At 35.1% G+C, this 14,346-nt stretch overlaps 1 protein-coding gene and 1 long non-coding RNA gene across 2 annotated transcripts; one reads left to right on the top strand and one right to left on the bottom strand.

Moving 5' to 3' along the window:
- Positions 1 to 5,456: 5,456 nt before the first annotated feature.
- Positions 5,457 to 5,623, bottom strand: LOC119069344. Its single transcript, XR_005086311.1, has 2 exons — positions 5,550 to 5,623; positions 5,457 to 5,500 (listed from the first exon to the last, which is right to left on the bottom strand). It is a non-coding gene; the product is annotated as an uncharacterized LOC119069344 (long non-coding RNA).
- A 3,110-nt stretch (positions 5,624 to 8,733) lies between these two features.
- LOC119069343 (leucine-rich melanocyte differentiation-associated protein-like) lies at positions 8,734 to 14,137 on the top strand. The gene is made up of 5 exons (XM_037173414.1): positions 8,734 to 9,057; positions 10,679 to 10,906; positions 13,210 to 13,340; positions 13,398 to 13,615; positions 13,945 to 14,137. The coding sequence occupies exons 1-5, from the start codon at positions 9,007 to 9,009 to the stop codon at positions 14,022 to 14,024; spliced, it is 708 nt and encodes a 235-aa protein (XP_037029309.1). The 5' UTR covers positions 8,734 to 9,006; the 3' UTR covers positions 14,025 to 14,137.
- Positions 14,138 to 14,346: the final 209 nt, after the last annotated feature.

Here is a 14,346-nt window from a genome sequence, read left to right as displayed (position 1 = left end):
CGGTTGGGTTTTTATTTGGAAATTTGGTATTGAAGCAACAATCTGCATAATATGTCCTCGACATAATACGTCCTCGACATAAACTAATGTCTATGCGTCTGTAACAGGTTAAAAACAGGGGTTAGGTTAAGAGATTCCGGTTAAAACGGGGCTGCCAGTCGTGAACTGATCTCTTAATCGCACCCCATTGATTTTTCAATCACTAATTCCTTTTAATTGTTTTCAACTCCTTTTATTTTTTTAATTACCGGATTAACACCTATGCTTACCGGATTCGCCCTTCAATTCCTATAATTCCAATTAATTTCTACAATCCCTCGAATTTTCAAAATAATTCCGCAATATTTTCCGTCATTATTCAATTCCAATGCATCATGTTTTTTGTGGGAAATAGTTGTTGGCTGTAGGCGTGTTGATATGAACAGATCATTTTAAAATGCTTAGGCGTTTAAAAAAACATGAAAAACATAGCTAACGCCGACCCGTACGAAACACCTATTCGTATCAAAAGCCTTTAATGTGAAACTCTTCATTTCTCTTACTTCATTTTCTTCTCTGCTGAAAAACTATTCTCCCTTTAAAATCACTTACATTATCCACTCTTTGCCTTGTTATCATATACAACTAAATTGCCGGAGGCAATATAGACAGCCCCGTACGAAGACAAATTTCATAAATTCCTATTTAAACAGCTATATACCGCTATATTTAACTATATTTCACTATAAATAAACATTTCACAGATAAATATATGCTATTATATAGCTCTATATGCCTGTATATAGCTCAATATAGCTGTATATAGGTATATATAGATGTCCGTATATGGAATCCCTGAAACCCCACACACATAACAAATTATTTCCATGTTAACAGAAACTCTCTAAGTATCATTTTTCCCAAGATATTTCTATTTTACTAAAATCCAATATGGCCGCCGGCAGCCATTTTGTTAGGAGACCGGAAATAGTACCGACGCTTTACATTCGTTAATACCTTTCAAACCAAAAAAAATTCATGAAATTCGGTCAAAATTTACTCGAGATATTGTCAAAATACACCACGTTCACTGTACTTCCGAGTAGCCAGATAAGAGCTCACTCCAAGAGACCTAGCTCACGCTCCGGAGAACATAATTTCATAATTTTTTTTTCCCTGATTGGTACGGTCAATACCTATCTAATAAAGCTAAAACGAACGAAATATGCTCAAATTTGGCCGACCTACAAGCAAAAACTGCTTGCCGCCCTGTGCCTGTTTCACACCAAGGGGTCTAACTCACGAGTCGGTCATCCGATTTCCATAAACTTTTTTTTTTGTCGATCGGTATTGTAAATACCTTTTATTTGACGTATCACTTACAAGTGTAACGTTTGAATGTCCGGAGATATCTTCGAAAAACCGTAAAGCACTTATTGGGCCACAGCTCGGGAGGGGTCGATCCAAAATCACTCATCTTCGAACTTAGCCTGTCTTTTGACATTACCAAACGGGAAAAAAAAGAATTTTCAAAATCGGATGCGTTTTACTCAAGTTATCGTGCAGACAGACAGACGGACAGACGGACAGACGGACATTTTTAGACCCGTACGAAGTACTGGGGTCTTATAGGTTTACGCATACGTTTGTAACACGTCGAATTGGACTCCCTGAGTAAGGGGAAACCTATTGTGGTTGTCTAGAGATGCCAAATCCGCGAAAAAAAAAATGTCCGTCTGTCCGTCTGTCCGTCTGTCCGTCTGCACGATAACTTGAGTAAAACGCATCCGATTTTGAAAATTCTTTTTTTTCCCGTTTGGTAATGTCAAAAGACAGGCTAAGTTCGAAGATGAGTGATTTTGGATCGACCCCTCCCGAGCTGTGGCCCAATAAGTGCTTTACGGTTTTTCGAAGATATCTCCGGACATTCAAACGTTACACTTGTAAGTGATACGTCAAATAAAAGGTATTTACAATACCGATCGACAAAAAAAAAGTTTATGGAAATCGGATGACCGACTCGTGAGTTAGACCCCTTGGTGTGAAACAGGCACAGGGCGGCAAGCAGTTTTTGCTTGTAGGTCGGCCAAATTTCAACATATTTCGTTCGTTTTAGCTTTATTAGATAGGTATTGACCGTACCAATCAGGGAAAAAAAAGTTTATGAAATTATGTTCTCCGGAGCGTGAGCTAGGTCTCTTGGAGTGAGCTCTTATCTGGCTACTCGGAAGTACAGTGAACGTGGTGTATTTTGACAATATCTCGAGTAAATTTTGACCGAATTTCATGAATTTTTTTTTGTTTGAAGAATGTAAAGCGTCGGTACTATTTCCGGTCTCCTAACAAAATGGCTGCCGGCGGCCATATTGGATTTTAGTAAAATAGAAATATCTTGGGAAAATGATGCTTAGAGAGTTTCTGTTAACATGGAAATAATTTGTTATGTGTGTGGGGTTTCAGGGATTCCATATACGGACATCTATATATACCTATATACAGCTATATTGAGCTATATACAGGCATATAGAGCTATATAATAGCATATATTTATCTGTGAAATGTTTATTTATAGTGAAATATAGTTAAATATAGCGGTATATAGCTGTTTAAATAGGAATTTATGAAATTTGTCTTCGTACGGGGCTGTCTATATTGCCTCCGGCAATTTAGTTGTATATGATAACAAGGCAAAGAGTGGATAATGTAAGTGATTTTAAAGGGAGAATAGTTTTTCAGCAGAGAAGAAAATGAAGGAAGAGAAATGAAGAGTTTCACATTAAAGGCTTTTGATACGAATAGGTGTTTCGTACGGGTCGGCGTTAGCTATGTTTTTTTCTCACTGATTTGGCATCTCTAGACAACCACAATAGGTTTCCCCTTACTCAGGGAGTCCAATTCGACGTGTTACAAACGTATGCGTAAACCTATAAGACCCCAGTTCTTCGTACGGGTCTAAAAAGTACCGATGGATATGGTACTTCTTGTGTGAAATTCGCCAATGGAGACATAGCCGTGGTCGGTAAACACACATTTCCATTATTTACCACATTGATAAGCACTATTGTTTTCTCTAGGCTCAAGAACGGCTTATTACAACTTGTTTATTGAACGCTACTTGTCGTCTTTTTATCCCTATGGTTATGTAAAAGACTTGTCACAAACACTATGATCAAAGGCTTCAAATAGCGGCAATAAATAACAGACATTTTCAGTAATGTATTAAACAGTGCATTTCTCTTTGCTCAGCTAAGACTGTGAATTTTTTTTTTTCAAAAGTCGATGAATTTTAAAACTATAAGAAAGTTTGGTGGAATTTTGCTTGAGCTGGAAAATAGATTGAAACAGAAAACTTATTACCCTTTCCGCCGGACATATTTGATGTGTTCAAGCAACTTTTCTAAATTGTATTCCGTTAGCTATGACACTTTCTTTCCCTTAAACGATGCCTCCATGAAAGTCAGTTTCCTCTCACATGATATAAAAGTCACATTCTTCACAGCAACCCATATAAGACATTTACCGTCAGCATTTTTTCCCTCCAATTTTCATGGAAATATGTTACTGAAGACTAATGGCATTTTATAGGCGAAATAATTGGCTTTCAGGCAACTGAATACTGTAGGTTAAAAACCATTTAACATTATGCCGGGTGAAGTTATCAACCTGTTTTGGATGAAGAAAAAAAAATAAAAAAAAATAAATGACATTACCAGCAGGACGCATTAAGGAAAATATTATTCAGTTACTTCCATACAATCTCGTATACAATAAACATTTTTCGGATTAAATATCAGAAAGAGATAAGAATTATTTCTTGCAAAAACACATTTCACTTATTGATTGGATTTTTCGGTTATACATTGAACAAACATGATACAAACATTTGCATGTGAATATTCCGTTGAATATTCCTATGCCTTACGCCTATATATATATACGATATTATATCGTATAGTCACCAGTATTATACAAAAAATTTCTTTTATAAATGCGTATAATATACACTGTGTGTATATATCAATCCCAATCTTGGTTAAAGAAACCCCATCTGGCTGCAGGCATTGAAATAAGGATTGAAAGCATATCATTTTGTTGGTGTTTTTCTTACTTTATAATCACAAAAAAGAAAATTAGGGGTTAGCATTGCGGCTATTTACTTTCTCATTTATAATAAACATTTATTTTAACAAATATAATATTCATGGCGTATAAGGTGTTGCATATTGAAATGAAAATTTGGAAGTTTGCCTTTCTTTTTGCATTCGGTATAACCGGTATAACTTTCTCAATTCTGCAGTCCGATCTAATTATTTCAGATGTATCGAAACGCTATACGCATATTGTGCGTAAGGAGAAGTAACCTCCTTATTCGCACATCGTTCATAAATCACGTAACCGAACAATGGGTTTTTTTGGCTCTAGGTTAAAATGTCTAAGTAAAAATGTCTAACGGACAAAATGTCTAAAGCCAAAATATCTACATCCAAAATTTAGAAAGTCACAATAACTAAGGCGAAAATAAATATTGGACGAAATAACAATAGTTGGCAATGTGGGAATTTTGACAAAAACTTTGCAAGATGTCAACTTCTGTTATTGCATTCAAGGGAGGATTCTCCCCCCTTGACCCCCTCAGCGGGGGCTGCCGACCCTCGACCCCGCTTTTTTATTTTTCCATGTTCTTCACGGCCTGCGGCGCTAACTATTTTATACAACTCCTAACATTTTTCCCATTTGCGATGTTGTACTTGTTTTATATACTCGAATAGAAATGAATTTAACAGGATGTAGTCGATAATGTCGATATACTCCATATACTCGGATATAGACGATGTACTAGATGTACTTGGATACAGGCGATGTACTCGATATACTCGGATATAGACGACGTAATCGAATATAACCGGATATAGTCAATGTACTCCATATACTCGGATATAATTGATGAACTCGATATACTTGGATATAGGCGATGTACTCGATATATTCGGATGTAGTCGATGTACTCAATATACTCGAGTACAATCGAATATACTAGATATGCTCGGATGTAGTAGGGATGGAAGACGTTCAAAGTTATCGATAATATCAATCGAAAGAAATTATCGATAATTGATTAATCATATCGTTATCGATAATTTAATAATTATCGATAATTATCAAAATATCGGAATTCGATAATTATCAAAATATCGATATCTTGATATTTATCTGAAAATTCATGATAATATACCGATATATCGGAATATATCGATAAATATCGGATTTTCGGACCGAAATATCGATGTATCGAATTATCGATATCTTGATAATTATCAAAATATCAATAATTATCGATTATCGATATTTTTTTGATAATTTTCGATAATCATTATCATTATCGCCCATGCCTAGGATGTAGTCGATGTACTCGATATACTCGGATATAATTGATGTATTCGATATACTCGGATATAGACGATATACTCGGATATAATCGATGAACTCGATATACTCGGATATAGGCGATGTTCTCGATATACTCGGATGTAGTCGATATACTCAATTTACTTGAATACAATCGAATATACTTGATATACTCGGATATAGCAGATGTATTCGATATATTCGGATATAGGCGATGTACTCGATATACTCGCATATAGACGATGTACTCGAATACAATCGAATATAATCTGATATAGTCAATGTACTCCATATACTCGGATATAATTGATGAACTCGATATACTTGGATATAGGCGATGTACTCGATATATTCGGATGTAGTCGATGTACTCAATATACTCGAGTACAATCGAATATACTAGATATGCTCGGATGTAGTCGATGTACTCGATATAGTCGGATATAGGTGATGTACTCGATATACTCGGATATAATCGATGAACTCGATGAACTCGATATACTCTGATATAGGCGATGTACTCGATATACTCGGATATAGACGATGTACTCGAATACAATCGAATATAATCTGATATAGTCAATGTACTCCATATACTCGGATATAATTGATGAACTCGATATACTCGGATATAGGCGATGTACTCGATATATTCGGATGTAGTCGATGTACTCAATATACTCGAGTACAATCGAATATACTAGATATGCTCGGATGTAGTCGATGTACTCGATATAGTCGGATATAGGTGATGTACTCGATATACTCGGATATAATCGATGAACTCGATGAACTCGATATACTCTGATATAGGCGATGTACTCGATATACTCGGATATAGACGATGTACTCGAATACAATCGAATATAATCTGATATAGTCAATGTACTCCATATACTCGGATATAATTGATGAACTCGATATACTTGGATATAGGCGATGTACTCGATATATTCGGGTGTAGTCGATGTACTCAATATACTCGAGTACAATCGAATATACTAGATATGCTCGGATATAGTCGATGTACTCGATATAGTCGGATATAGACAATATACTCGGATATAATCGATGAACTCGATATACTTGGATATAGGCGATGTACTCGATATATTCGGATGTAGTCGATGTACTCAATATACTCGAGTACAATCGAATATACTAGATATGCTCGGATATAGTCGATGTACTCGATATAGTCGGATATAGACAATATACTCGGATATAATCGATGAACTCGATATACTCGGATATAGGCGATGTTCTCGATATACTCGGATGTAGTCGATGTACTCAATTTACTTGAATACAATCGAATATACTCGGATATAGCAGATGTATTCGATATATTCGGATATAGGCGATGTACTCGATATACTCGGATATAGACGCTATACTCGAATACAATCGAATATACTCGATATACTAGAATATAGTCGATGTATTCGATATACTCAATACAATACAATATATACAATCATACGTTAGAACTGAATGTGTTATTAGTGTTTGTGTTCATAGATATTTCGATAGTGCAGACATTGTTGTACTTAGATAATTCGTCGTTAGAGTTTTTGTTCGTTAGATATTTTTGCGTAGACATTTTGACCGTTTCCCGTTTTTTTAAAGGTTCGATCATCGAAGTCATATGAGGGAACTATTTTCAATTAAAATCTGAATTTTCAGATGTTGCCATATGATTGGTCTGTCTGCTCAACACATCGAATAGCCGAACCAACAACATTGAGATACATGACGGCATTTCAATATAGAACCAGACGTTTACACATTCAATAGCGAACATTTGAGTTTTCATACTCCAAATGTTGGTATGTATACCAGCGTAGTGGTCGCTTCACCACTAGACCCGCATGTGACATCAAATCTGGCGAAACTTTCATTTCATTTTATGATTCACTAGACTGCAAAAAGCTATGACCTACATCATAGGCACTGACAATGATGTCTTTGGTATATAATCAAAAATATTTGAAGCATTCTATAAAACCGTGGTCTTAAATCTTTAATTTAATCCAATCGCACCTTTCAACAGCTGCGTCTCCTGACCCTGTTTCAAGTAGTTTGATGTGCACATTCATTTTAAATGTAACGATTCGAACGAGAAATTTTTAAATTTTTAACGACAACGGCAATAGTTCCATTCAGTTTGTAGCTCTCAACTTATTTCAAAGAAAAAAGAATCAACACGGAAAAATGTAACAAAAACTTTCGTTATGAAGTTATATACGGATCGGAAAGTATATCCGAAATGGGATAATGGGATAATTGAATTCTTGTGAATTACTTATTGCTCTTTGCGGGGAAACCCATAAGTTTGACTCTATTTATTTATCAGTTTCCATGTTCATTTCAAGCTAAGAAATATGTGAAGAAAGAAGTTTCTCCAATTACTCACATTACTGAATCATTTAGTTCTACAATAAAATAATAAAAACTATTCACCCCGCATTTTAAGATATAATAACAATTAGAGGGACTTATAGTACTTGTAGTTCGTTATTTTGTATGCCCCACGTCCCAGCTAATCGCTCACAGTTCACATGGTGATCGTTATCGTTTTTTCGGCTTTAATATGCGACGTTTATTCTCTGATATAACAGGGAAATATTCTTACTGCCCAGTGCAGCAAACATATCTGCTTATAAATCCGATCTGACCTGAACCTGGCTTCAATCAGGTCAGAAGACCTTGATTTTTCGTATAAATTTTCAGGTCAACCAGTCAGGTTTCAGATCAGGTCTAACCTGATCACCATAATCAGATTTCAGGTCGAAATGGGTTCAGGCATTTTCAATTTAGGTTCAGATAAATCTGACCTGCTCCGAGCCCTACTAGGAACTATGTCCAAGCGCGCCTACCACCGAAACTAGTTAAGTATTGCGATCTAGTCCCACACTCGTGTATTGTTAATAGTTCGAACGACCTGATTCCGAAAAACTTAAACGAAAAATTTATTTTTGTTGTTGAAAGTTAAGGTTATAATTGTTGTTTGTTTTGAATGAAAGATCAACCAACGTTCACACAAACTGTCTATTTTGAACGAAGCTCAATAACAAAATTCTTGTTAAATTTCAATAATATCAACCAATGTTGAATCTTAAACGAAACACCTATAAAAACGAACCACTATCAATATCAATTTTAACGAAACGATTCCGAAGTAAATGAGACGGAAAAGTATGGATTCGAATTTGAACCTGAATCGTAATTTCATTGTGAGCCACTTTATAGACTACGTTTATTGAGTTGTGTTTGTCACGTTACTTACAGTAGTAATTCTTTAATTCCGTATTAATCGTTTACCGGTGGTGTTGCGTTAGTCTTTTGTGCAAAAATCGACAGTAAAAATTTCCCCACTTACGTTACCCTCTTTGGCAAATTCACAATACAATGGAAAACTGTATATTTGCATGCACTATCAGTTCTAAATGTTTAGTGCTTGAACATTGTCGAGAAGCGTTGTGTTAAGTACAAATTTCTGTGACAATGGCAAAGAAATACTAGAGAAGATAAACTCAATCGACTTCGTACGGTTAAATTGTTTTGTTTTGTTTTTTGTTTTTTTGGTAATTCTAAATCAAGTGAAAAGTTTAATCAATTATGAATCGGGTCGCTTGGAGTAATGTTTTATTCGATGAAGCGGACGAAAAGGTTATTATAATACAATTTTATACATTCAAATGTTATCTTGTTTACTTTTTCAAAAGTCCATGTAATTGTGTATAAAATGACAATAAAATGTACAGAACCGATAAACAGCGAGGTACATTGTTGCGAGAAGCCAAAAAAGTGTTGCACACATTGTACATGCATCTAGAACAAAATGTACAAAACATTTATCTTCGACGTATCAATCTTTGTTAACGCACGTAATATTTACATTCTAACAATGTTATGCCATGCTCTTCATCTGTTTTTGTTTTTGTTATTAGACGATTAAGAGAATCATTTTCACCAATGCAAACGCTTAAGAACTTTCCGTGTAAGAATCTTCTATATCAGCTTATGAAAACACTAAAAGTGTTGTGGTGAAAGCGAAAGTTATAATTTCGGTACTAAAGTTCATAAGTACAAACTCCATCCGAAGCATCCGAACACATTGTTATATGATAATTTTTTTTGTTTTTGTTTGTGGATAATACTCTGAGTCATGCAAATACACAACTTGTAAAAATTCTAAAATCAGGAATGCAAAAAAGGTCAAATGAAATCACAAGACCTAAGAACAATCTGACGATAAAGTATGAGTGTTGTAAGTTGTATACTATAATGGCCAAAAGAGATGTTCGACAACTACACAGCATGGAACATACATGATTTAAAGAAAATCATTAATCATCTGTTCACTGTACACCGCACATGGCGATTTATTGATTACAGCTAGAGGCAATGAAGTTTCAACATCAATTTGATTTGCTTCAGCTGTTTTTCAGCTGATCCACACATACTTGTCTATACGGTTGAAGCTGCTACACGCACACACGCACATGGTAGTGGTAAAACCGTATAAAGACGTGTAAACAATTTCGATTGCTGAAATTTCACTGCCTCTAACCGTATTGACTCTAAATTAAAATTTCTGAAAAAAAAATCCCAGAATCTCCTGCGAGGCATTCTTTTGAAAAGCCACTTACCGAAATCGGGTCCATTTCGTTCGGGATGTATATATAGCTTTTAAAAAGTCTTGGTCTGATTCAGACCGTCTGAACCTCACATGGTCTCTAGCCAACCTTGGTTGCTGGAGCAGGTTTTCGAAGATCGATAAATCTGGATGTTAGTGGGTTCGTTGGAGAGCTGAGGTCAATTACTTTCAGGGCATGTTTGTTAAACATCAACTAATATTTGTTAGAAAAATGTTAAAATTAAGTTGGGTAAAGGGAGTCAAAATCTATGACAGGTCTGTGTCCGTGGTGATCACCATTATCAACAATCAACACAGACCTGTCATAAATTTTCCATAGATTTTAACTCCTTTCTCCCAACTTCCATTTTATATTATTTTTTTTGAAAACCTGCTACCAGTAACTAAGGTTGGCTAGAGACTATGTGAGGCTTGTTTTCAGTTACTCAGACGAAGACCTTTCAAACACTACATACACTGCATAAAGGATTCGATTCTATTCAATTAAATACTAAATAAATTTTTCGATACAAACTCCTCGCTATTGCGTCCAGTCTGGTTTTATGCACAAGAAATGACATTAAATTTACGAGAACAAAATCAATGAATCGGCTATTAACTCAATTTTATTTATCTTCTGGTTAATTTCAGTTGATTTTTGTGGATCAAGAATTAACGACACTACCAGATGCAGTTGTTAATTTATATCACAGTCGTGTTCGTAAAATGGACCTGAGCTTCAATCAATTAACTTCATTGGACGGAGTCGAATTTTTTTCCCGATTGGATGAGTTAATTCTTGATAATAATCAACTCGGTGATAACATTCGAATACCGAAAACAAAGTCGATAACAACGCTATCGTTAAACAATAATAAGGTAATTTGATGATGGGAAAATATTTGTTTACGGTAGCTTAAGTTACAGCATTCGTCCGATATTATATGTTGACATTATACCTTCATACACAATGCGTTTCGTTCATAACTTTGATTCGTTTATTCAATTTGAATATCGATATCTGGAATATAAACGGTGAATTTAATATACATTTTTACACAGTTCTCGCTGTAAAGTCAATATAAACAGGAATTTGAAATTTATTGGATTTTAGTCTTTTGTCCTTCGAGTCTTCTCGATATCAATTTTCATTGAAACATGATTTCATCTAAATGATAGTCGATATGGACTAGGTCGAGATGTTATTCGTCTGATGTATCTTTTCAATATTTCCGTTTTTTTATGTACCGACAAACATTTAAGAGTCATTTCGCCAAAACTTCGAACAGCTTATATGGAATCGGGATTCAAGAAATTTCCCGAAAAATTTTTGTTGGACTGTCATGGCCCTCAGAAAAATTTTCTCCGAAGTGGTCGCGAAAATCGTTTTTTATCAATTACTCCAACATGCGAAATGTGAATAATATCAAATTGTGCACGTTTATGAAGGTCAATGAGCTGAATATTATTGACCAACAAACGCCGATGTTCGGTCCACCCAGCCACCACAACAAGTGAAAAACCTCGAGAAAAACAAAATTTTTGAAGTGCTCTGGGCGTTTGGGAAAGCTAGTAGCAGGAAGCTCTAAGCCAGAGTTTTGTAGCTTACTTCTCGCCCTATCCATTGACACCCCACTCGACCATACTCACCGTCCCAGATAGAAATGGAGTTGATTTTTCACAATAAATCTTAACCCATCAAATTTTGGACACTCCTCGAACTTTAAAGTTCCCCAAATACTGTTTTTTCGAGCGAATTTTATTATTTATAGTTTTACGAGATAATAGTCAGTAAAACTACCGTGATACAGCCAGAAGATGAGCCATAGATCTTTTTTGTAGAGGCCAAACTGCCAAATTGAACCAAAATTCCAAAATTTTACCTCATCAATTTTTAGACCCGTACGAAGTACTGGGGTCTTATGCGTTTACGCATACATCCGTAACACGTCGAATTGGACTCCCTGAGTAAGGGGAAACCTATTGTGGTTGTCTAGAGATGCCAAATCCGCGAAAAACAAAAATGTCCGTCTGTCCGTCTGCACGATAACTTGAGTAAAACGCATCCGATTTTGAAAATTCTTTTTTTTCCGTTTGGTAATGTCAAAAGACAGGCTAAGTTCGAAGATGAGTGATTTTGGATCGATCCTTCCCGAGCTGTGGCCCAATAAGTGCTTTATGGTTTTTCGAAGATATCTCCGGACATGCAAACGTTACACTTGTAACTGATAAGTCAAATAAAAGGTATTTACAATACCGATCGACAAAAAAAAAGTTTTTGAAATTATGTTCTCCGGAGCGTGAGCTAGGTCTCTTGGAGTGAGCTCTTATCTGGCTACTCGGCCGTACAGTGAACATGGAGTATTTTGTCAATATCTCGAGTAAATTTTGACCGAATTTCATGAATTTTTTTTGTTTGAAAGGTATTAAAGGTATGTAAAGCGTCGGTAAAATTTCCGGTCTCCTAACAAAATGGCTGCCGGTGGCCATATTGGATTTTAATAAAAGTGATATATATTGGGAAAAATGGTACTTAGAGTGTTTCTGTTAACATGGAAATGATTTGTTATGTGTGTGGGGTGTTTCAGGCATTCCATATATGGACATCTATATATATCTATATTCACCTATATTGAGCTATATACAGGCATATAGAGCTATATAATAGCATATTCATCTGTGAAATGTTTATTTACAGTGAAATATAGTTAAATATAGCGGTATATAGCTGTTTAAATAGGAATTTATGGAAGTTGACTCCGTACGGGGCTGTCTATATTGCCTCCGGCAATTTATTTGTATATGCTAACAAGGCAAAGAGTGGATGATGCATTAATGCAAGTGATTTTAAAGGGCGAATAGCTTTTCAGTAGAGAATGAAGTAAAAGAAATGAAGAGTTTCACAGTAAAGGCTTTTGATACTAATAGGTGTTTCGTACGGGTCGGCGTTAGCTATGTTTTGAAAATAGTAAATCGAGCTCAAAATTGTTTTTCCCTATCCTATATATTTTAAAGTGCCAACAGAAAATCATTTCACTGTAGATAGATCCATTCGTGAAATTTGTGAAATAAACTGATTTTGTCTGTGTACTTTACGGGTCTCATTTACTATTCAAAAATAGACTAAAGATATTTTCAACTGTTGTGCTATATTTTTGTGATAAATTAATTTACCTTTTCAGATCACAAATTTGAATATTCTTTTGATCAAATTATCAACATTTTTGCCGAACATTGCGTATTTAAGTCTGTTGGGGAATCCTGCTTGTCCTAACGAATTTTTTGCTACCAAAAGTGACTATCAAAATTACAGGTAAGCTTAACAAGTTCGTGGAGTATTTTGGCTCGAATAATTTTATTTAAATTTCAGATACTTCGTCGTTAGTGCTCTGCCGAATCTAAAGTTCTTAGATTCGTCGAAAGTGTCGTCTTTCGAACGCCAAAATGCCGATGAATTGTCAACAATCGAAGAAAATCCATTCCTCAAATTTTTCGATCCGAAAAATATTTTCAAAAATTTTACAAAATCGAGAAATGTTCTCTACAGTCCGTTACCGGACAGTTTTCGAGCGGCTGGTGAACATAGAGGTAAGTCGGGTAAACTGCTTACGAAATATTTTCATTAAGATTTTATTCCTAGTTTCTATTACCTAACCTTTATATGCATCAAAAGGGTTTTCTGTGATGCAAATTTTATTTATGGTGTAAATTCGATACGAAAGTTGTGAGAAAGTGTTTTCTAAATGTTTCTGACGGCATCGTTCGTTGCATTCGTCTCTTATGATTTAAACTCAATCCAATGTCTATCCTGACTTATTTTTTGTGATCCATTTTTGCTTGTTGAAATTAATGAAAACTGCCGTTGCACATGCACACAATGCCGTTCTTTTCTTTCTATATTAAGAATTTCGTTTCAGGAGTTTATAAAAAATGTCGCTGCGAATATGTTGGCGATCAATCTGAGGGAAATCGATTTATATCGAACAAAGATTTATAAGGTGTACGGAATTACGTTCGTTCAAAACATGATCCTTGATAAGGATTCCTTGGTACAATGTGTGTTCACAAAATTATACAAATATTGAAGAAAATAAAATTTATTTTAGTTGAGTCGATTGAGTTTTGCAGCTGCTGTGAGATCTGAATTTTAGGTTAACTTAAGGTTTAAATTCTCGTTATGCTCTTAAATCATAATAACGATTGCCAAAAGTTAAGCTCCAACCGTATAAGTAAGTTTGTTAAGTAAGTAAAAATTGAAACTGCGCGACGAAAGAAAAAAATTAAGTTGTAGGAAGGTTCAAATTGGCACACAAATAAAA

This window comes from Bradysia coprophila (assembly GCF_014529535.1).
Source record: "Bradysia coprophila strain Holo2 chromosome X unlocalized genomic scaffold, BU_Bcop_v1 contig_26, whole genome shotgun sequence".
Lineage (NCBI taxonomy): Eukaryota > Metazoa > Arthropoda > Insecta > Diptera > Sciaridae > Bradysia > Bradysia coprophila.
The sequence above is the reverse complement of the archived record's forward strand: the minus strand, read 5'-3'. Positions and strand labels throughout refer to the sequence as shown.